Genomic DNA, 24,193 nt, shown 5'->3' on the forward strand with positions numbered 1-24,193 from the left:
ATTTCACTGTTTATATTTACATCTATCTCTGAATCATTAACTCAGTTATCGTTAACCAAGGGTAAAAATACGTTAATGAATATTATTATCGATAAGAATGTTAGACTGAAGGAACAGTCAATAGTTCACGCATGTGAAGGTTTCCTCTTGTTATGGAGATCAATATTATAAACATATGCATGGGAAAGTCTAAAAATGGCCACGACCATCTAGTCCTCATTGCTCACCTGTTGTTGAGATCGGTGCCTGTGTATCAGGAGGCGTGGTGGGTACAGGTGCGTCTGTTTGGGGCGGGGTTGTGGGGATTGAAGAATCTGTGCCAGGGGGCGTGGTCGGGATTGAGGCGTCTGTTGATAAGGGAGTAGTGTCGGGAAAAGTCTGAGTTCTGAACACTGTGGTGGAACCATGTTGCCCGTTCGTGTTATGGGTATGTGAGTGTACTGATTTGTCTAAAAGTAGAAAAAAACTCCATCTGTTTGAACAACTTATTAATAATTCAAATATTGGTAAAAGCGAACATTAGTTCAAAGGAAGTAAAATGTAATAACACCAGGCAAAGCAGAATTTTATAATTTAAATTTTATATACGTGCATGTAGATGCCAAACATTTTTATCTAAAGCATTCAGAAATGTATAGTAATAAGTAGAAATATGCTAAGAAAATATAGTTTCAGATTTTATTAATCTTTAAGCTTGAAAGAAACAACAATTAATTGTGAATCAATATAGAATTCTTTGATTCAATTACTTTATAAATAAGTAAAGATCGATCTGCATTTCAATATCCCATCTGATATAATGTACCGATAACTACTTTACCATGTTGGCAAATGAAGGAGTAATGGTACAAAAAGAGGCTGCACTCGTAGTCATGCCATCGGAATCCATCGTGTATTTTCATTAAAGCGCAGTCTTCGTGACCTCCATCAGCGAATAAAAATCCACTCTGAGACGGTCCCTGACCCGAACTCCAATGACTGTAGGTCATCTTTGGGTCACCTGAACGATTTTAATCGCATATATTGCAATTGTTTATTTTAAAAACATCAGTGTAATTATGACTTTGTTTCATCTAAAATTATCTATATAGTACCTTGTTCTGTCACTTTTATCACATATGCCAATACAATGAAAAACGTAAAAGAATATTAATATTTGAAATCCGGCTTGTATTATTCCAAATACTCAAATCAATTTTAGAAAATATCATTTACCATAAAACATTCCTAAATAAACAATATTTTCTCTTTATAATTATGCATACTTTAATACATGTCTTGGCTATAATATCTAAGATTCATTTTGTTTACCCTCATCTTAAAATATCGCCGAGTCTTTCAAAAACTTCGTAAATTGTGTATCATATTTTTTTTGTAAAATTACCTTTTTTGCTGATATTAATGCTGTCTAATTGTCTGTCTGTCTGTTTCAAAAACTCATTTTCATAATATCGCATCACTTATTAAATTAAATTCGTTAACGTTTCTTTGTTATTACATCTACAGGCCGTATAAATAAGCACACTACCCGCTACCCATTTCCAGTGGGACTCTGATTCGCTGTCGCTAGCCCCGATCCAGAACCCGGTGTCCTCTGACCTTTGACCTGATAGAATTCTTTGGAGGAACTGCTGCATCCCAGAGTCTCGGATCTGAATGAGGTCACCGCCCTCTTTTTGACATTGATGTCTGGCGTCAACCCAGTCATAATTCCCGTAATGCACTTTCAGGCAAACATTTCCATATGTATATAGGTCACTTTTACCTAGATTGTGAGGACATTCGTCGGCCGGTGTGCTGTAAACTCAACCCAAGTAAAAATATGAATTTTACACAAATTGTTATATATATCTTGAGCGGTATTCGAGGTTCTTGTTTAGAGAAGGATTAAATCAATCGAGGTACTTACTAGAACTCACTGACAAAATCATAACGCATATCGACATCATTGCCTCCATTTTAATATTTGTCATTTATAGATAAAAATGTATCGATGTTGTCCGTGACATTGCTTGATTTTATCAACAGAAAGTGCACAGCGTGTCGTAATTGTGTAAAGGAAGTGTCCATTAGTCTCTTATCACAAATAAATTTGGTAGTGCTATAGATATCCAAACGCTATTCTTATAAGTTTCCTATATGTCTCTTGATAGTATGTATATGTACAAGGTGTCCTTACTGTCAGAGTAGATTTAACATATACATATTGGTATGTTAACGTTTAATTATCAATTAATTACTGATTTAAATGTTTTAGTTATCTTGTTGTGTCTCGATAAATTATCATTCTGACATCGCTCTTTACTTTTACTGTTTATGAATTTATATGTAGCAGTTGAACTGTAGTCGTATCAAACTCGGGCAGATAGTCGTAAGAAAGTTCAGCTGTTTCAAAAATATTTTACCTTTTTAGTTATTCCACGCTACCCATTTAAATTCAATTTAATACGGAAGGTTTTAAAATTTTGAATCGTTCACTTAGAAATTTATATCATTAACACTTTTTGCGGCCTGAAGTTATATCCATCCATCAAGTGTATAGTGAAAATACTTTGTCATCAGAGTGTCTGCATAGGGCATCAATTCGTTGGTGTTGTATAGCCTATTTTATGATGAATCCAATTGTACATTCGGTCTTTTGGAGACCCCATCTTACTACTCATTTGTTTATCTATAGAGGAGTGAATTGATAAAGATTTTAGCTTTACATTGCTCTACATTGGGCTCTACAAGTCATTTTGGCATGATCACAGAACGCTAATAATTAATATTAACTCATTATACATAATTTCGATAAAAATATACAATTTACGGTCTGTCCAAGGCTGTTGTTTCTGTCATTTTTTACGACTTTAATGAAAAGAAACAAACCTTTCAATTCAAAAAAGTACTGTACAATTAAAAACGATGAAAGGGAAAAATTCTCTCAATTGACACATTATCTGTTTTACATGTACATCTACCCAGAGAAACACTCAGGAGCGCGAACAAATTACAAAGAGTTATAATAGTTAAATTAACAACTTTGTTTCCATTCGGAAATACTCGAGACACCTTACACACTTATTGGGAGTTGATTTTAATCAACTCTCCTATGCAGTTACTCTGGCAAACTGAAAGTGAAACAGTGTTGGACCTAGCATAAATCATCACCGCTGACAAAACTTTTTTCTTGAAAATAATAGAAAAATTCAAAGTAATGTATGCTGAAGCATTGTTTTTCCAAGGAAACTTATCAATAAACACTTTGAAAATAGTAAGATTTTATATAATACGAACAACTAAGATATTTTTGTAGTCTCGTGTATTCCTACGCCAGAGTTTAATATAGCCTCGTTCAACCAAACGCTCAGCTGTCTCTGCAAATCTCCGACAAGCAGAAAGGCACTCTTGCTTGTCGGAGATTAACGGAGACAACCGAGCGTCTGGTTGAACGAGACTAGAGTTCGATATCAATAGTGCTTGGATCCATAACATTTTTAGAATTGCTTCGATTACTTATACATAGATTGAAATCTAACTTTAAATATTACACAACATGATTCTTGTCGGAAAAGTCTAAAATTCATATAATAAAAAAGTGCATAATTCAAATACAGACTAGAAACTAATTGCCATGCAAGATAAGTTATTTTTAAAATAAATGATAATCGATAAAATCAACTCCCGTCAGTACTTCAGTACTTTGATAAAAGTTGTCATCCGAAGTATATTAGTGTCGTTTGAAATATCTTAAGGCGTGTATTGAATCCTGCATTTATTAAATATTACATAAGTTTGTTGAAGCTAGTATTGTAAGGTATTTATTAATATCAAATAATTTAAGAAAATATGATTCATAAATATCTTGGGACAGAGCTCAACCGAGTTTTTATTTTGCTTGTTACCAGTAGACTACATGTGTTCAATTAGAAATAAATATTGTATAGTATATAGGTGCATGAATAAACATATTTCAAACACATTCACTGTTATTTATTCACAGAAGCAGTAACTGTAAAATAAGCATGAACACTGCAGCAAATTTCATTAAAACTGTGTAGCCATGGTTGGTATGTCCAGCATTGTTGGTATTTCCAGCAGAGCTTTCGGAACCATTTATTGCTTGAAAATAACACAAAATATATTTACGTAAAACATTTGATTCATGATAAAACAGGTAGCCTCTAGTATTATAAAAACAGTCAGAATATTATGGATACCAACCCTAAGGAATGGAAGTTTAACTGCAATTTAAGTTACCCCCATTCAAACTCGAGAAGTACATGCAATAAATGTAACTGTATAACCAATGACAATGTACACGTATACCAATCTTATTTAAGCATTGAATCATTATTTTTTTTAAAGATGTGGTCTCATAACTGCAACGGTGTGTGCATACAAATTGAATAACGCGCGCTAGCGCGTTATGATAATTTGTTTGCACACGCCGTTGCAGTTATGAGACCACATCTTTAAAAAAATAATGATTCAATGCTTATATTTACGTTTTTGAACATTTATTAACTTCCAGCAAATATGATTTATTTTTAAAAATCTCTGTCTTATTCAACGAGAAAAGCGAAATTAATGGAAGAGCCATTGGAATAGCCAAATTATGCTGAAAAAAATAGTGCACAGCGTTTTAAATTCTAATAACACAATTTTCTTTTTAATTTCTTTCTGTAATTAAACGAATTTACTTTTGGTATACTAAGAAATTAATCAATCAAATTCATTTAACCGTCAAAATATATTTACATGAATGAAATAATAATCAGCGTAAGTATAATATCAGGTCGTGGTCTGGTTTGAAGTCGCGAGAAGAGTCAGTTCATGTTCTTCGAGAAATACTGAAGGAATACTGAATGTATTCATACGCACCAGATTTGGTGATTGGGTCTTCTGTTTTATGCGTAAATCTCACTCAAATCAACCAATGCAATTTGATAGAGGATAAGAAAGTGAATGTCAATATTGTTACACAAAATACAAGTGAAATGTTATAAATACGAATCTCGTTCCATTGAATGTTACTCACCAAACTGACAGATGTAGGAATAGGTGAGGTATTTATTTCTGCAAGGGACGTCATACCACTTGAAATCATAGTCGACACGCATCAGTGCACAGTCGTCTAAGACTGAGTCGGGTGAGTGTTTGCCCGCCTTTGTGCCCTGTTCGTCCTGCCAGTTGGAGTAAGTCATGTTTTTGTCACCTTTTCAAAAATAAACACATACAATAATGCACGTCGAAGAATCAAACATTTCATCGAATATATCAATTTGATAAACTCTCGATGTTGAATTTTTTTGGCTGAGATCAAGATATTATAATATCAGTCCTCTTGCTATGTCTTTATGCGACTCATTTGATAAAGATCAACAAAACATGATACAAATATCCATGAAAAGATTTTGATACACTGAATTACTAGTATGTGCTTTTGTTGGAAATATTTATTCTTTACTTTTCGAAAGCAAATCATCAACATGGGGTCAATGTATCACATCTTTCAAGTTGGTAACTACATGCAGCTACATGCTCTGGATACAATACAGTGAGCCTCATCCCCTCCCCCGTTTAAAATGGCAGTTTTTTTTTCAAACACACATGTGCCTTCGTGTGTGTGTGTGTGTGTGTGTGTGTGTGTGTGTGGGGTTTTTTTTTTTAATGAAAGCCACTTCTTTTCATAAAATTGGACTGCCCTTTAGTACTTATTGATTATAATTTAAATAAATTTATAACTCTTTAGTTTTTAATTTAATAATCAAATCAAAGACTTACCGGTCACCCACTCCCACTGTGATTCCAAGTCCCTGTCGGAAGCTCCGATCCAAAACCCCGTCTTCTCCATATGTTGTGACGTCAGAACCTGTTGCAGAAAGGTTTGGAGACTTCCGGTTCTTATTTGAATCAGGTCCCCGCCATCACTGAGACATCGATTTCGTGCTACTTCCCAGTCTATCTTCTCGAAATTAAACTGAAGACATAGCTGGTCAAAAGTTGCTAGATTCAGCGGGAAGAGTGAATCAGGACAACCAGCCGGTCTCTGAATCAACGCCGCAGATGCTGTACAAATATACATTACCGAAAATATGATATGCAGTGCTTTTAATCTATGAAAGAGTTTTAAATGTAAATTAGCATTATTATATTACTGTGAACAATAAAATCAATGTTTTCTTTCTATACTGGTGCTTTACTTCACAAATTTTATCAGTAAGAAATAATTCTTGCTGCCCTATCCAGTTATGTATATTTACATAATAAATATGTTCCGACCAAATAACATAATATCTTAAATCATTGATTTAATGCTATACATTTTACTTACCTGATACGCAATATATTACAAAACAACACAGCAACCCGTTTATCTTTTTCATTGTTGTGTAATTTAGAATCAAAACTATCTAAATGAAGCCCAGGCCCCTAATGAGAAACAACAGCAATGTGTTGGCTCATTTATACGGAGGACGATATTGATAGAAATTATTTACTTCCTTTAACAAACAATTGAATTTTATCTACTAATTTGTATTTGAGATATGAATGTGGTTTTATCAGTTAAGTGAGAGTAATATCTAACAGTAAGTCAGATAACCCGGTGATATGAGTAAGAGATAAAGAAATACTAGAAAACTGAAATCATGCTTTCATACATTATTGCCGCACGTTGATCTAATCTTGGCGACTTAAAAACTGTTAAACAAAAAATAAATAAACTAAAACGACCTTTATTAAGCCAATACATGTACTACGGTGATGGTTTTAGTTCTATTAAAAATTCAAGTAAAATCAGATTAAGATAACTTAGATTATAACGATTGATTCATCCTGTTATAAGTGTGTTGCAGCACTATTGTTTATGTTTTTTAAAATTATAAGTGTACCGAAGGCTAGTATGAAGATCAAGCCACAAACCATCTCAAATACTGAATAGCCTCACCGACCTATACAATACTTATAAATATATCTTTTATATTGATATAGAAAAATCTGTTCATTTCTAACGAATATCAGTTTTTTTTCTGTTATTTAACATAAATACACGTTCACGTATTATATTCTTTAGTATTTAGTGTTATTGTCTGATAACATAAGAGTAATTGAATCAATTTGCTAGTCTATAGGAGGCAGAAACTAAATAAAGGCACATACATATACTTATAAATTTTTACACGTCCCAAAAATGGGGTAGGAGAGCAGTTACTTTAAAAATGATTTATCTATCTGTTCATTTAAGAAACATGTATTCCCCCTTTCCGCACCTCTCTTGATGCTATGTGCATGACATGGTTAAAAACCACAATCAATGCGAACCTCCTCTCTGGCTTTTAGAAAAGCGCTGTGTGCGGACAAGAACTCAAGAATCTTCAACGAAAAATTCAGAACGGGCGGTTAATATTTCCGTACCAATTGCATTAAAATAGAAATAAAAAAAAATAGCATATAAATCATTGTTTCTTTTTTTTTTAAAGTATCATACATATATCAATCATCTACTTGAAAAAAAAATGCACAAATGGAAACCAAGAAGATAACTGAAGTTGTCCTATATGTTTAGAGGCCAGCAACGAAACAATTGTTGCACTGATTACGGTTGATATAAAAATTTACAAATCTGCTTAGTTGATAATTTATTATCAAAGGAAGTCAGAAATTAATGATACAGCAACATTAAAGAATTTTAATACCCAAAACTGATAAATCTTTCGATTAAATTCACAAAAGTCAATAATAATGCTAAAATGGAAAAAAATAAATACATTTATGTTTATCAATTAATATCATAACTGATAAATATAAAGGAACGTTAACATAAGAGAAAAAAGGGGCAAACACAATGGTAAATGCATTACTTATTGTATATTAAATTAAATAAATTGACTAAATTTTCTATCAGCCTATGATTATAACGCCGTCTACATGGCTTTCTTCTTTAGTTGTCGTTGTCCTCCGGTCTTGTGGACTTTTTGCTGTAATTAGAGCCTCCCACTCATCTGTTGTGGGTCTGTTGTTAGCTGGTGTAGTTAGTGTTGTCTTGTTCACTAACATACTTCTCTCCTCGGTAATCCCGGATACCTGAGACTTTGACGTGAGTATGGAGAGTATTGTGGAATGTTGTAGTGTTGATCTAGTTGAAGTTGGTGGTGTGCCAGTGCCAATGGTTCTTGTTGACGGAGTTGAGTTTAATGAGGTGCGTCTGGTTGTCCATGTTGTTGGTTTCGGGGTTGAGGTAGTCATTTGTTTAATTGTTGTTGCTTTAGTTACTGTCGTTGATTTCGTAGTTGTTGGTAACGTTGTTTTTGCTGTTGTTTTCATTGAGGAAGTAGTGTTGGGGATATCTAGGAAAAGGTTTATTAAAGTATGAAACAAGTGATCGAATATTGAAACAAGTGCAATGCATAAGCATAAAATAGTGCAAAATTGTGACTTACCAAACTGACAAATATAGGGATAAAAGAAGGCTATGCCGCTGTGACAAGGGTAGTCGTGCCACATATAATTGTCGTCGACCTTCATTAACCCACAATCCTCTGTACTCCCTCCGTGAATAAGTAGAAAGCCTGTCTGGTGAGGACCCTGATGCGGGCTCCAGTTATCGTAGGTCATTGTCTTATCACCTGTTTATGACAAACTGTATTATTCAAGTCGAAGTTTATTTTCTTTTGTCTTATACGAACGTATTAATCATTGAAATAGAGAGTATTAAAACAACTGATTGCAACGTTTGAGGTAAAACTGTGGAACAGTTTTAAAAATGTTATTTAAGAAAGAGGTTACAGTTGTTTAATACATGATCAATTTGATATTGATATTTAATATTTGTTATTATTAACAATTCTATATCGTTAGAATCTGAGTAGCAAATATGCGGTGTTGTTCACATTTATATGCCTTTTTGAAATAAACTTTGCACAAATTTCTCTAATGCATGAGGTAGACGTGTTTCTTATCATAAGAAATGCGAAAGGACATGTATCTAACTGACCTGATACCCATTGCCAGAGTCCTTCATGGTGCTGGTCCGAGGCCCCGATCCAGAATCCGGTCTTAATATGGCTATGCGACTGTCGTATCTTTTCTATGATGGAGCCCTGCATGTCTGCAGTTCTAATCTGGACGAGGTCCCCGCCGTGGCGCTTGCAGCGCTCCCGCGCGTGCGGCCAGTCGTGCTTGTCCATGGAGAGTTGTAGACACACTGAGCCATAAGTCCAAACATACTTAGGATCTATGGCAATATCTTTTGGACAAAGATCTCTTAAGTTTGGTTGTTCCGACAAAACTGAAAAAGGTTTTGTTACAGACAAATACTACTTTAGATAAATGTGTGTGCATGTTAAAAAACACATTTTTTTCACAAAAAGAAATACCGTTCAGTTCAGTTGCAAATCACATCATAAAAATGTCCTTAATGTAAATACTTAATACGCTACAAATTATATACAATTACCTTTTGAAATGAAAATAAAACAAAACATCGCAAAGATATGGCATATGTAACGGGGAAAAGACACATCCGTCATTGTCATCGTGAAGATTTCTGACCCCTTGACCCCGTGACGTCGCGTGGTATGATAGTCCACCGATATGGTTCGATGTTAGTTTATCACTTGACTGTTAGTGAATTATAACAAATTATATTTTCATAACAAGAAAAAAACCCGAATAATATTGTTATTCAATTTAAAGTTCACATTTTAAACAATTTTAAAATACAAAGTGTGAGAAGTAAAAAAAAAACCCACTGATTCGTTTGTATTTGTTGGTATAAGTTTCTATAGAACATCTTCGTACATCTGAAGAATATGAATATTGGATTTTATTTTTACGGCCAAAATTCATTTTCGTTTGACATTAAATGCATACATGTATATCTGAAAATTTAAATGCAATATGAATGCGATGTGAATGTTTCATTTTTTAAAATTAAGATTTTATCAGACTGTAAATTTATAACCAGAATAGAAGTCTCTAGAATGAATCATCTTTGATCTTCCATAAAGACTACGATTGCACAAAAAGAATGTTGCCAACAAATATTAATATAAAATGTCCTTAAATGAAATTTAAAAAACACGTTAATTTGGTTGAAATTTTCTAGAAAAGTCCTCATTACTTGAAACAATAAGAAGCCGTACAAAGGAGATAATTAAATAAAAGAGATACTTTTTAATTGCGTATAATAAATTGCAAATATGAAGAAGAATATGTATGGAAAAAGTTAGAGCCAATGAGTTTTGCCATACTTTTTCGTTTGAAGCACCTTTGTTAAAAAATAATACATACTATTGATCTCAATGCGAGAGTTATGGTGTCAATTTTTTTTTTGAAGACATTTCTTAATAGAATAAACTTAAAATTTTAGACTCTTTATGATAAAAATCCTTTTTTTAAAATAACACTATCTTCAGCGCAAAAGTATTACACATTTTATATAAAAAAGTACCTATTTTTAAAATTTTAAATGATATAAAACACGAAATAATTCAGACAAACTTTTTATCTAATCACATGTATTTAACATTTAACAAATAATATTATTATCAATAGCTCACGACCGAAAAAAAATCCATGATAAAGTTTTGAAAGTAGTGACAAAAATAGTAAAGATGTGCAGGAAGATTTATGTAATGAATTTTGATACAGTTTTAAATTATTACAATTAAAGTTTAAGGCAGCAAAATTGTAAAAATAACATATCAAATAAATATAAAAAGTATGCAATGTTATAATATGTATGTAATGTTACTTTTGCAAGCCTTACACAGCAAAGCATTAACATCACAAGATCAAAATTACATCATTGTGATAAATTTGACATTTTTAAGAAACTTAAGTAGTCATCATTAGCAAATTGCAATTGCAAACGCTTTTTTTTTTTACTTCTGTTTCGTTTCTATCTTGATTTATTAAAACAAAATATCTATTAGTATTTTGGTTTCTTAAGAATTGTTCCAGTGTGTGCGTGTAAGTGAATCTTTATCAATCCTACCAGTTTTGTGTATAAATGTTTGATAAAACGGAAATAACTGATTATTCATATAATCAATGAATTGTTTCAAAAAGATTAGTGTTATATAAATATACAGAAGTGGTATAACTGTTAAAATTTGTTTCTGCCTTTGTATTTTTTGATAGTACAGATAATGAAAAAAGGCATGCATCTTCTAATGAACAATTTTTACTTTCAGAAATAAATATTTTATTTATGACTTACAACTGCGACTTAGAGTTCACCAAAATATTATGCAAGTAGGATGGAACTTTCATAGTGTTGTACGTTTCAAATAATGACATTTTAAATATTGTAAGTTGAAGTTCTTTTCTTGTATAAACACTACAAGATTTTTTTAAAAACATCTTCTCTGTACGTCGACAAGCTGTATTTGAGGTGTTTCTCGTTCTCTCTGTGGAAACAATAATTCTAGAATTTAAAATGATTTAAAATATTTTTATTTGGAAACGATACGTTGTAAATGGTGAAAATTTTATCTATTTTCGGGATGGAAATTTGGTAAAATTAACTAATAAAGTTAAATGTATATCATGTTGGTATTAAAAAACTACAAAAATAAATGTTTGATACAGTAAAATCCAACCTATCTGGTTGCACTTAAAAATTATTTTAAAACACTGCAAGAAAAGATCTTTTTGACAGGTAATAGTTCGAATAATGCGTGTACACCTAAGTACTACAGTTACCACTCTAGATGAAATTATGCCGAACAACATCTATACATGTCAGTCAATCGATACATTATGTCTTAACATCAACAATTTACAAATAAGAACATAGCAAGGTAACTAAAGGGTTATACTTAGATCAACCTCACGTACTCGTGTTTACATGAAGTTTTAGTATTTAGCTAGTCCTCTTTTTGTTCTGCGTGTTCTTTTCGATACTTTAAAACTAATGGGTGTTCTCCAACATTGACATCCAGTGCTCTGACAACCTTGATCCTTTTTTCATAAAACGAAGTTATAAGCTCTACATCTGTCTCTACTGCGAAGTGTCCGCCTTGGCCTATCGGTCGGACTAACTGTAATATCGCGTCCAAGTTGCAGTGCATCATAACCATTTCTGGAAACAAATTATAACATGCTCGAAATGCGCAGATGTACAAGAAATTGTGCCAGAAAACATGAACAATGTTTCTTTCTTTCGAGCTTCCGAGAATTATAGATGACCATGTCGGTGCAAGTTTTGATTTCTGCTGTTCAGCATTTTTCAACTGTATACTCTTTGTGTATGCCTCCATTTTCGGGTTTGTCATATTCTCTCTCGTAATTGTAAATTCTCCGACATTTAAGCTGCTGAAATCTTCCTCATCGTAAACCCCGTTTAAAACGAGGTAAAGAATGCCTTTGAAGAGTTCTTCGTCTTCCGTGTACAGCGACCAAAATTGCTCTGTCATATGGTCAAGCGGTGTCTTGCTTTCATCGATCAGAACAGTTGCTAGAGAATGATCTAGACTAACCAGATTGATAATAAGATGCGGTCCAAGTTTTTTACCATCTATTATGTGTTCTAATTCTAACTTGTGACATGGACACTCAGCCTTGCTACATTTTTTCTTTAAGGCATCCAGACGAGTTTTCACTTTTTCCTTCTTCTTTTTTGACGAGCGATCCAAAAGAATTGTTTCCGAAGGAGAAAACAAAACCTCATTTTCTTCAAAAAACTCAGCATACGTCTTTCTTATTTCAGAACTCAGACCAACGACAAACTTTTTCCCCTCCTTTTTATCTCTTTCCTGAAAAATTAACCCGAAGCTTTCTTTTACAGATTCTCTTTCACATGGATTATCGTTCCATAATCCGAACCAGCCATCAATAAAGTACACAGTGTTATCAGAGAACCTAAAGTTAGTTGAAAGTTCCAAGTAGTTTAAGTATACAACTGACATTTTATTCTTTTGTGCATGTTTGCAAGCAATTTCCTTGCCTACTGTAGATACCGAATTCCCTAATAAACCAACGACATATACAATGTCGTTGGTTTCAAGAACATCACATCCATTTTTGACATCTTCATCGATACCTGTAAAGAACATGTTTTATATATTCATTTAGTCAAAAAGTATTTTAGATAGACCTATCATACAATGTATATCCATAAAAAATCAAAGATTCATGTATTAAGAGTTTTTGATAACGAGCAGGTTCTCCAATTCCTAAACAATGTAGGCCAAAGAGGCACTAAAAATGCACTTTTTCAATTAGATATAGAAACATGCAAATAAAATTTCATTTTTTAAACAAGAGTCCCATGGGCCACATCACCAGAGCAACAATAAGCATGATGAAATCAGCTTAATGGAGTCATAATACAAAATACCTGGACAATGCAGTACGATACATGTAGATCCCGTATAAACAAAAATCCATTTTCCTCATGGGTATTCTTATGTTTATTATCAAGTCCCCTTTCTAACAGGATGATTTTCTTGCCATATCACATGTTGAGCATTATAGTTCTCAACAAGATCCTAAATATTTTTGTTATATATAAGATATAAACCGAAATCAAATTCTGAACCCCTGGTGAGGCCAAAGAATCGTCCAGGGATCAAAGTCTGAACAATCTCTGAATCAAAGTACTGAAGAACTGACGGGAGTTGATTTTGTCGATGTCTATTTATTTTAAAATCAATGATATGTTATTTTGCATGACAAGTACATGTAGTTTCTAATTTGAATTACGAACATTTTTATAAATGAATTTTTGTACTTTTTCGACAAGACCATATGAATCATGTTAGATAATATTTAAAGATAAAATTAATTCAATCAAAATATGTATCAGTAATAGAAATATTTCTCGAAAATTGTATGGATCCAAGCAATATTGAACTCTAGTCTCGTTCAAACAAACGCTCGGCTGACACCATGAATCTCCGACAAGGATTACGGAGACAGCCGAGCGTCGAGTTGAACGAGACTATATTGAACTCTGGCGTAGGAATACATACGACTACAAATTGTTCTTACCATTTAAAATCTGACTATTTTCAAGGTATTTATAAATAAGTTTCCTTGAAAAACAATGCTTTGGCATACATTACATCGAATTTATGAGTTAATTTCAAGAACTAAGTCTTGACAGCAGCAAGGATTTGTGGTGAGGTCCAAACACTGTTTCACCTTCGGTTTGTCTGAGTAACTGCATAGGAGAGTTGATAACAAGTATTCCTTTTAAAGGAATTATCGGCAATAATGATATATTGATAGCTAGAAGCAATCAACATGATCAGTTTGATGTAATATAATTAAAAAACTACTGTATTTTTACAAAACATAGAATATTTTGAATCTGTACACCATAATTTCATCATTATAAACCGTCAACAAATTAAAGTTTGAAATAAATTTAGGGAAAGCCGTTCGTAAACTTCTTGTCTAGTTTTATACTTTTAACGTAATTATTAAATGTTAATGTATCTAATACTAAGTAGAGCTCTTCAAAGAGCATTAACACGTATACAAAGAAAGAGTTGTATAAAAATAATTTAATGCGACTGAAAAACATTGAATGCCATCATAACTTGCTATTGAGGTCGCATTGTAACGTAACCTTGTTTATAAATCAAGCCGTCTTCTTAGCTACTATTATGCAACATCAATAAATCGAGGTCAGTTCATGGAGCATCTTCTTATGATTGAGGTCAGTTTATCGAGATCAACTGCATTACTGAATGAATCTTTCGATCGAAACTCTTACGCGTGAGACAAAATGTGCATTCTTGAATTAACAGGTCGAACTGTATTTAATGTATGTTTGCATCTCTTAAGGTAAATGAATTAAAATAAAACTGAGTAAAATGTTGTATAAATACTAAACCAAACTTCAAGTTTTTATAAGAACTACTTATGCAAGCGGAATGTGTGCGCACGTGGAAGCATTTGCCGAAGCCGATCACTAAAATCAACTCCCAAAAATGGACAATTTGTCAAATGCCTGCATATAAGTAGAACCATATATTATTACATTTTTAGTTTTTGTGAATTTAAATGTTTTCCTTTGTAAAATTTGATCTCCAAAGTGGCCACATCCTACTTCTCAAGATTTAGATTTTACCAATTTGAATCTACACTACCTGGATGCTCTCACTAAAATTACAGCTTTTCTAGGCAAATTTATTGTATAATGAAGATTTTTAAATTTTTTTCCCTCCGATGTGACCCCTTCCTACCCCAAGGGATCATGATTTTAACAAATTAGAATCTACCCAGTCCCTACCTAAGGATGATTTCACACAAGTTTCAGCTTCCCTGACCAAACGGGTTTTAAGAAGGAAGATTTTATAATACTTTTTCTGCATATTCCTGTGTGAATATTCAATCCCCAACTGTGCCCAACCCTACGCCCGAGAGTTATGATTTTCACAACTTTAAATCTACGCTAGCTAATGATGTTTCCACAACAAGTTTCAGCTGTCAGATTTTTAAAGATGTTCTTATATTATTTTATTCCTATCTAAAAAAATTCAACCCCATTGTGGTCCCATCCTATCCACGCGGGTCATGATTTTCACAACTTTAAATCTACCCTAGCCGAGGATGCTTCTATATAAGTTGCACCTTTCCGGGCTGAGAAGTTTCTGAGAAGATTTTCATATTCACTCTATATACTCTTACGTAAAAATTCAACCCTCCATTGTGGCCCCATCTTACAAGCTGAATGCTCAAGTGAACTTTTCTGATCACATTCTGTCTGTCGTCCGTCTGTTCGTCCTTCTGTAAACTTTTCACATGTTCAACATCTTCTCTAGAACAATTGCCAATTGCAACTAAACTTGGCCCAAAACATCCTTAGGCAAAGGAAATTCAAATTTGTGAAAATTAGGGATAACGCACTATTGTCTTTAATATTTTCTGATAATTTGAAAATATATTTTCAATATCACGTTGTAAGTTTTCGGTGTGGTTCCGTGATGTAAGTGGTAATTAAAGAAGTCACATTACCAATTTATATTTAGAAATAAACATTTGTGGGAGGACACCACCATCATTGTCTTTTATAGGAATCAAATATGTGTATATATTGTGTATATAATTTATGTTCATGTACAAAATACAGCATTTCAACGAATTTGATTGTGTTAAGTGTAGGCAACTATTAAGAAATTCATTAAAAGATTTTCAGCGAAAAAAGATTAATATCGAAGAAATAGCTTCTGTTTTGGTGAACATTAAGATATTAAATTACCTCTCTTAAAATGGCACAAATAACCAATAAGCAATTCTGAGAATAATTATATTGCTCAAAATTTAACAAAAAAACATTGGTGCATATATGTAGGTGAAGCTTTCAAATATATATTGTATTTTGAACAACCAAAGGTTCATTTCAACGCCATACCCGGAACTATTACACACTTTGGTTATCATGTATTATGTCTTTATTACAATACTTTGAAAAAAACACCCGAGATAAAATTCTTTTTTCTGATATCTTAAAAAAAATGAAAGTTTAAACAGCGATAAATAGGTTACGGGGCAAGTTATTTAAAAAAAAACTATATTTAGTTTATTTGACATCAATTGATAAACAAGTTCTACAACTTATATCAATAATTCGGCACAGTAGCTTTTACCTGTTTTATCTTTTAACTTCTCATAAGCTTTATAAGCCAAAAAGGAAGCGAATGCAATGACAATTACACCAACCACAATCCCAATGATGAGGCCCAGATTCGACGCATCAGATGTACCTTCACCACTATGTCAAAAAAAATTATGAGAAATCGTTATAAGCGTCTTTTGTTCATTTGCATGCAATAATTCGCAGATATTTTACGCATGGATTTACCTCTGATCCGAATCTGCTGTCACCTGATTCGCGTTCATCTTTTTTTGAAAGCAAATTTGATCTACAAAATACATGATGATATTCAATATTACACAGATCTTTTTATACACTAATAATGTGCTACTGCGATAAATTTTATCTATTCATTCTCATTTTAAAAGTACATTTATCCACGTGTTTTGAGACAGATATAAGTAGATAAATTATAAAATAAAGATTAATTTTACATTTGTATGCCTCATCACTTCTATAAGATGAGTTAGGACAAGAAGCTGTGCCATTACAGGAGGACCAATGTAAATATCCTTCGTCGGTAAAAATCGGACAAAACCCTAAAAAAGTAGTATTCTACATGTAAATAAAAAAGTGTTCCACATTCTAGTACATACATAAAAAGAATTAAAATTTGGGAACTTGATGTTTTATTTGAATCAGCTTAAAGAAAAGAATAATTAGAATACGTATTAATGTTTACAAAAAATACAATGTTCAAATATTAACTTGAAATGCAAACTTAAGTAATATTTCATGAATAAGAATATCATATTTGTTTTTCTTTTATCACGTTGTACAACTAAATATAGTAATAAAATTAAAATTTAATATGTAAGAAATATTATAATATTTTTGGCGAAACACTGGCGTAGGAAAATGTCTTATGATAATTTTTTTGTGATTTAAAATTAATTAGTAAGATAAATGTACATATTGTAGGTACTAATTAACATTTGTAAACAATTACAACAGTTGATAATTTTTTTTTAAAAATAAAACAATGAGAGACTTGGCTGTTTATAGAATATAATTTTTAAACAAATCACCATTTTAACGAGATTTTAAAGCTTTAATCTAAAAAATGTAGTTAGAGGATTGTAAAATGGAATATCTAATTTTTTTTTAAATTAAAAATTATATGTGTGTGCTTATTATTGCTCAATTAGCTTTCATTGTCACATGGGAAACAAAACCTTTTTGTTTGGAAAAGATAGTGACATTGATCTGATCTTGCTGCAAAAATAAGATGGTTAAATCGATAAAACACAGACGTATTTTAAAAAAAGTTTTGTGAAATTTGACATAAAAAATTGATTTTAGAGGAAATACGATGAGTGTCATCTCCTTCACTGTTTTAGAATAAAAAATGTGAAAATTTCAATACCAAAAAATTCCTGAGAGAATTTACAAGTAATTCGCCACTTTACTGACCTCAAACGTTAAACTTTTCTCCCAAGCACCCTAATCTACCCCGGAAAGTGAATTGTGTTAAATTCACCTCGGGATCAAGAGTCGCCTTTTTACCTGTTAACAACTCACACCATTTATATACTTAGCTTTACGGGGCTGGTGAGTGTTTAAAAATACTCTGAGGCAAGTAAAGTAATGACGTCTAATGTAAAATGTATCAGATATGTTTTGGTATTGAAAATTTCACAGATTATATTTGTTATTGGGGTTAATAAGTCCAACAGTGCTCATAATTTTTTTTCACAATAAATTTTTCGTTTTTATATGGATGGATTTGTAGCTCCACGGTTTGTCAGCCCGAAATTCCAGTGGAGCTTCAGCTACGAGCCCTTTTAAGAAAAAACTCGGACCTCATATAATATTATACGAAAAATATGTACCCCCCCCAAAAAAAAAACCCAAAAAACAAACAAACAAAAAACAACAACCCCAAAAACAAAACAAAAACAAACCAATAAATGTTAATAGTATAATTTCCTGCGCTTACGTGGGATATCATCTAATAATTAAAATATGATATGGTACCATCTAAAATCAATGTCTTTTCTATGCAACTTTCTTTTACGGAGACTCCGTCCTCTGCTAAAAAACAGTGGTATGAATCTAATCCCTGGCAAAACATTTCAGAAGCCCTCTCCTTCCATTCCGACTCATTGAAGGGGCATCTATCTTTGGTAATTGTAGGTCTTGATGTCACTAGGGCATCTTATAAAGACAAACGGATATAAGTAAATCACAACAATAGACTACGAAACAGAGGAGTAAGAGAATACTACATGTAATAAAGCATAATGTATGCGTTGATACTGTTATCTAAGTTTTTATGATAGTATTAATGCAAGCCATTGTATGTAAGCTTAACTTAATAATGCATTTTTATTGCAGGAAATCATCGTTAATACGAATCATCAAAGTCTCTCATATAATTTGCATTTGATAAAAATAAACCCACCTTTCAAACATATGAAGGTCCATAATAAAATAAGGAATGTAACCCACTTCTGAAACATTGACATTGTGGTTTTTTAATCCTTTCTTGATGAAATGTCTATCAACTAATCTTGAAAAAAAAACCGAAAACGAAAGTAGAATCATATTGTAAGAATCATTGATAGGAAAACCAATTCAAACAAAAGATTCCTTAGGTAAATTAGTTATAAGTTTAACACTTACTTAAAACGAATTTAAATTCCGATTTTCGGGTCCTCAAATCCGTATCGAAGGTAAACAACCTCAACAAACCCTCATTACGTATGTGAACTGTACAGACATTGCGCATTAGGAAAACCCAACAAACCGAAACATGAGTTTCAGTTTCGCTTATAGCTACATGTAAGTATCGGGATTTTCATAACCTGGAGTTTACGTTCGTAACACGAGTTATCTCTCCATTAGAGCAGGTATACGCTATTTAACCAGTATAAACAATGGTTATAATAAACGTTTTTGTCTTGTTTAATCGGCTATTGACGTAAAATTTCAATGTTAAAAGACAATTGTGCAGTTAAAGGATGCTGTAATAGTGCAAAAACAGTACGGAGATTTGACTAGCGCGCTTAATTGTAGCATAGTTTTTGAAAGTGCGGGGTGGGGGCTTCAACCAAGAAATCTTGACAAACCATGAAAATCCTAATCCGTGTGCGTGTGTGTGTGTGAGGGGGTGGGGGAGGTGTAGCGTACTGTAATTTTTAAATTAAAATCGGGAAAATATTTTTTGACCAAACTCGTGACTATGCCCTTTAAAACAATATTATTTTAAAACCAAAAGTTCTGAGATCAGATAAAATGTTTAGATTTATTGAACAATTCTTTGAAGGGGATTGTTGCACCTGCCGTGGCCATTGAAAAGAAAAACAAAAAGATTCAATAGGGCACATATATACATTTCATATTTCTTCCCCTTCCCAACTCCGCGGGTTATGAAGCGATGATTGTTTAAATCAATTTAACACCACATAAAAGTATTAACAATGAATCATTATTTTTTCTTAAACGAACTAAGAATGTTTTAATAACCGTTAAAAATGTTGTTCTAACCAAGTTTATGTCTAAGTATTAGGTCGCTAGCTTGGAGTCAAGACAATGTCATGTGAAATAGTATGATATAAGTATTATGAAGTCATAGTATTATTTTTGACGTTATCACTAGATCACATAATTTTCAAAGTGCGTAATTTTTCAAAGTGCTTTGTAACAAGGTCCAATTTATGCTTTACAGAATATTAAATATCCTTTCCCTCTGGAAACAATATAACAATGAAGGTGTTGACCCTCCATCCATTAAATGTGCATAGTAGTATGAAGTTAGCTTTCATTCATTAATTCTTTATTTCCTCTTTGATTGTAAACACATATACATATCAAAAATATATCAGTAATATAACTTCATACAATGTATTAAATTAAAACTAGATACAAGTATCAGGCTTGGGGCGATTTACATTGTAAAGTAATGCATTACATTACCATTATTTCATGAACTAGGGCATTAAATTACCATTACCATTACTTCAGTTTCTTGAAGTAATGCATTAACTTACCATTACATGAGTAAAGTAATGCATAACCATTACCATTACTTTCTTTAAAGTTAATAAGTTTTAAAAAAGTAATTTAAAAGCTATAAATAAAGATTTTTTTGTAAATGTTCCATAAATAAAACATGCTTTAACATATTTACAGTTTCATGTTCACTATCAGGTTCAAATTTAATGACTTATACAAGATTGCTGTTGCACTTTATGATATCAAAGTTTCACGGGTTTCATCTTTTAAGGACGTTGGATCCTGCGATCAAAAGTCTTAAAGTTTTTTCCTAAAGTATTTTTTAAAAATCTACACACATAGCTTAACCAAAATTCAAAACAAAATCTTGGGGTCTATATGCTTCATTTGGCGCTACGGTGTATTTAATACATGACCTTTCTGCACTGTAAGTGCAGATTGCACATAAATTGCTTTTCCCTCTGTATTTTATTATCGGCATGAACCATGGCACCAAATACAAATTTATACTATTTAAAATAAATATTATTAAAATTATCATAATGAAAAATGTTACAATTTCTTCACCTAATTGATATTTTTACCTTTTTGCACTGATAAAACGCTATTTTTATCCATTACCAATTCAACATGTAATGAAATTATAAAACAGTCTCAAACTTTTTCTCAAATTATGATAAACTTGTCAAAAAAATCTTTAAATTTCAGAAAATAAAACAAAAAGTATGGGTCTATTATGTAAAATTTGAGATATGGCATGAAATATGCTGATTTTAGGCAAAAATTGGGATTCATTTTTCCTTGACTTTTATGAAATTTAAGTTAAATATGCCAATATGTGTCACTAGGAATACTGAAAAATTGTAAAATTATGTTTTTCGTAACAAAATGAAGATATCCCATTGCACAAACTATCTGGAAATTTTGTTTGAACTGAATATAAGGAAGCTAAATTGACGGTACTCTAAAACAACTGAGTTATGAAAAATGTTCATTTTCTTCTTAAAAACCTTTCGCCACAAAATATAGTCTCAAACTAAACTCTGTAAATTTGTAATTTTTCCATTACTATTTTATTTAAGATAGTTTAATTGGCATTATAAAATTTGAATTTATGGGTAGAATCAATATATGATGCATAATTTCTAGAATAGAGGTGACCCAAAATGGCTACCCAAAAACAGAGGAACGAACCTCTTTAACTGCATCCTGCCGGGTGTAAAAATTTAAGATATATAAGTGTTCAGGCAATGATAGAAAAAAAATACATGAATCTTGTATTTTCTATCAGTCCAAACTATTGTACTTAATACATGTAAAGAAGAGAGAGAGAGAGAGAGAGAGAGAGAGAGAGAGAGAGAGAGAGAGAGAGAGAGAGAGAGAGAGAGTGTGTGTGTGTGTTTGTGTGTGTGTGTTTGTGTGTGTAAAATTATTTTCAAATGGGTTATAATACTGGAAGTAATTTTTAAGCTTCAAGAGATCATGGTTGGACAGAGCATTCTTTTTAGTGCATTCATCTTTGCTTTTAAGGGTGTATGTCTGTTCTCTATTATAACGGAACACAGTCAATAGAAGGGTGGTGATTGGGGTGTTTAGCACCTCTTAAAACAATAGATTGTTTTGATACTTTGATTATCCTGGGGGCACTGTGTGTTGTTGACACATTCTTCACAGTAAAAAAATCATTGAATCAACAACTATTTGGAGTATATTTTTCAAATGATTTGAAATTTTTTAATAACAACACTCTTAAAATGTTATGAAATTGTGTTAATATAGCCAGTTATATTGACAATTTAAGAATGAATTTTTTTAAAACATGCTTAATCATACAACTAAAATATTTTTATCTCAAGAATTATTTTTCTTCTTTGAAATAATTTTTAGATTTTTAATTTCAGCTACTCAATTCATCACGATTTTACAAATGAACATGCATAGAAAAGCATAATAATGCAAAGTAATGCCATGTAATGCCAGCATTACACTAGATTTTTAGAAGTAATGCATTACATTACCATTACTTGTAATGCTAAAATTGCGGCATTACACATTACTAACATTACTTTGAAAATATGTTTTGCATTGCAATGCATTAGCATTACATTTAGCATTATCCCAAGTCTGACAAGTATATAATTATATTTACACACAGAATGTAGATAAATAAATAAATAAATAAATAAGTTAATAAATACATAAATAAATAAATAAATAAATAACATATGGAGAAATCATGTACGCTTTATTCATGAGGTAAATTCCACGTGACACTGTCATCATTAATATTTATCTCTTCAAATTGTCTCCTTTACGAATGAAAATTACATACCTTTTTTGTGTGATTACTTCAAAACTTTCATTTTTTGAATGAGAACACAAAAAGTCATGTTAGGGAAATGCTGTATGTTTTTGTCACCACAATCAGTGACTAACACTTCACATTCTCTTTGAATGCCTCCCTATTCAACCATTAGATTATCTTAAAATAGGAATATACCGGCTAAAATGAGTAAATAAATAAATAATCAGTTTAAAAAATCAGATTGAAATAAAATAGAATTATAATTTGAAATATCTTATTCGATTTATATTGATAATTCTTAAATAGAAATATGCAATAGGCCTAAAGATTTAATTAATATAAAGCCTAAATGCCTAGTTGCAAGTCCGAAAGCTTACTGGAAAAATATTTTGAAGTGCTAATTTAAAAGTAAAAAGGAACCAACAAGACTTTCCTAATTTGAGTCAAGATTTCTGACACAATAAGTTTGCAATGTAAACTTTTTAAATATATGAGGAACAACTTTACCTATGAATGGCAAGTATTTTAAAAATAACTCCAAAATCCCCTCATAACGACTTTTATCACTAAAACACACTTTATTCCTACATCGCCCCGCTTCGATTTTTCAGATTCAATGAACCCATGGAACCGCCATCTCTATATCTATCCCGTATGTAGTAAATGACAAAACCAAATGAGGAGAAAATATTTCCGATATACTTATTTAAAAAAATTGTGATTTTTTTTCCATTACTCTCTATACATTTTATTGTACTGAAAATCGCCATTGTGATAAATATGGCAGCTATGGAAATTTTTTAAGTGTACACCATTTTTCCATATAAATAAATAAATAAATTTCTGAGATTTGCTCGAGCTGCTGACCCTAGGCCTGTCAGCGGACGACTCGTGATAAGGGTCCGATAGTAGAGCGAGGCACAATCTAGCACTAGATGATAATTCAGTTTTTGGTAGATGAAAGATTAATACTCAAAGGGAAGCACTACTTTCCTGGCAGGAAAATAGATATATCTTATTAATTGGAATTTGATATCTTTGTTGCGTACGGCGGCCTGGAAGGGCCAGATGAAAAAAAAAATCTTATTGTTCGGACGAATTAGGTATTTGTTCGGACGAATTAGGATTTGTTCGGACGAATGTTATTTGTTCGGACGAATTAGGATTCGTTCGGACAAATTAGGATTTGTTCGGACGAATTAGCTATTTGTTCGGACGAATTAGGATTTGTTTGGACGAATAAGCTATTTGTACCACACATGGCTACCGTACAAAGCCGAATGATAAATAATTAAAGCATTATTAAACACTTGTTAGGCGGTAAACATGTAAAT

At 32.0% G+C, this 24,193-nt stretch overlaps 4 protein-coding genes across 6 annotated transcripts in view; all 4 read right to left on the reverse strand.

Annotated features, from left to right (window-relative positions):
- Positions 1-216: 216 nt before the first annotated feature.
- LOC117692892 (perlucin-like protein) lies at positions 217-2,046 on the reverse strand. Its single transcript, XM_066077709.1, has 4 exons — positions 1,910-2,046; positions 1,529-1,804; positions 821-1,000; positions 217-449 (listed from the first exon to the last, which is right to left on the reverse strand). Exons 1-4 carry the CDS (start codon positions 1,971-1,973, stop codon positions 217-219), a joined length of 753 nt encoding a protein of 250 aa, XP_065933781.1. The 5' UTR covers positions 1,974-2,046.
- A 1,876-nt stretch (positions 2,047-3,922) lies between these two features.
- Positions 3,923-6,480, reverse strand: LOC105327483 (perlucin-like protein). The gene is made up of 4 exons (XM_066077751.1): positions 6,320-6,480; positions 5,770-6,054; positions 5,024-5,200; positions 3,923-4,104 (listed from the first exon to the last, which is right to left on the reverse strand). The coding sequence occupies exons 1-4, from the start codon at positions 6,369-6,371 to the stop codon at positions 3,980-3,982; spliced, it is 639 nt and encodes a 212-aa protein (XP_065933823.1). The 5' UTR covers positions 6,372-6,480; the 3' UTR covers positions 3,923-3,979.
- Positions 6,481-8,258: 1,778 nt separating this feature from the next.
- Positions 8,259-24,193, reverse strand: part of LOC117692893 (uncharacterized) — a 41,532-nt gene continuing 25,597 nt past the window's right edge. The window contains exon 10 of the mRNA XM_066078531.1: positions 8,259-8,333. The gene's annotated coding sequence lies outside the window, so the exon portion shown is untranslated. The remainder of the gene's footprint in view (positions 8,334-24,193) is intronic.
- LOC105327481 (uncharacterized) lies at positions 10,507-19,382 on the reverse strand. Of its 3 annotated transcripts, XM_066078529.1 has the most exons (8): positions 19,223-19,382; positions 19,002-19,109; positions 18,575-18,754; positions 17,032-17,136; positions 16,805-16,865; positions 16,590-16,714; positions 11,830-13,033; positions 10,509-11,399 (listed from the first exon to the last, which is right to left on the reverse strand). In XM_066078529.1, the coding sequence occupies exons 2-7, from the start codon at positions 19,063-19,065 to the stop codon at positions 11,859-11,861; spliced, it is 1,710 nt and encodes a 569-aa protein (XP_065934601.1). In that variant the 5' UTR covers positions 19,066-19,109; positions 19,223-19,382; the 3' UTR covers positions 10,509-11,399; positions 11,830-11,858. The 3 variants fall into 3 exon arrangements, with proteins under 3 accessions (XP_065934602.1, XP_065934601.1, XP_065934600.1); XM_066078530.1 differs by having other exon boundaries at positions 10,507-13,033; positions 19,002-19,104; positions 19,223-19,376; XM_066078528.1 differs by having other exon boundaries at positions 10,509-13,033.

This window comes from Magallana gigas, chromosome 3, assembly GCF_963853765.1.
Source record: "Magallana gigas chromosome 3, xbMagGiga1.1, whole genome shotgun sequence".
NCBI lineage: Eukaryota > Metazoa > Mollusca > Bivalvia > Ostreida > Ostreidae > Magallana > Magallana gigas.

What these genes read in the sequence shown, in the direction of transcription:
- LOC117692892 (XM_066077709.1), bottom strand. Translation starts at nt 1,973, where the DNA reads ATGACAAATATTAAAATGGAGGCAATGATGTCGATATGCGTTATGATT. An exon ending in CCACTGGAAATGGGTAGCGG is followed by an intron (nt 1,001 to 1,528) that starts GTAGTGTGCTTA and finishes AAAATCGTTCAG; the next exon opens with GTGACCCAAAGATGACCTAC. An exon ending in CTCCTTCATTTGCCAACATG is followed by an intron (nt 450 to 820) that starts GTAAAGTAGTTA and finishes TTCTACTTTTAG; the next exon opens with ACAAATCAGTACACTCACAT.
- LOC105327483 (XM_066077751.1), bottom strand. Translation starts at nt 6,371, where the DNA reads ATGAAAAAGATAAACGGGTTGCTGTGTTGTTTTGTAATATATTGCGTA. An exon ending in TGTAATATATTGCGTATCAG is followed by an intron (nt 6,055 to 6,319) that starts GTAAGTAAAATG and finishes ATATTTGTACAG; the next exon opens with CATCTGCGGCGTTGATTCAG. An exon ending in TTCCTACATCTGTCAGTTTG is followed by an intron (nt 4,105 to 5,023) that starts GTGAGTAACATT and finishes GTTATTTTCAAG; the next exon opens with CAATAAATGGTTCCGAAAGC.
- LOC105327481 (XM_066078530.1), bottom strand. Translation starts at nt 19,065, where the DNA reads ATGTCAATGTTTCAGAAGTGGGTTACATTCCTTATTTTATTATGGACC. An exon ending in GACCTTCATATGTTTGAAAG is followed by an intron (nt 18,755 to 19,001) that starts GTGGGTTTATTT and finishes TGTCTTTATAAG; the next exon opens with ATGCCCTAGTGACATCAAGA. An exon ending in ACAGCAGATTCGGATCAGAG is followed by an intron (nt 16,715 to 16,804) that starts GTAAATCCATGC and finishes TTTTTGACATAG; the next exon opens with TGGTGAAGGTACATCTGATG.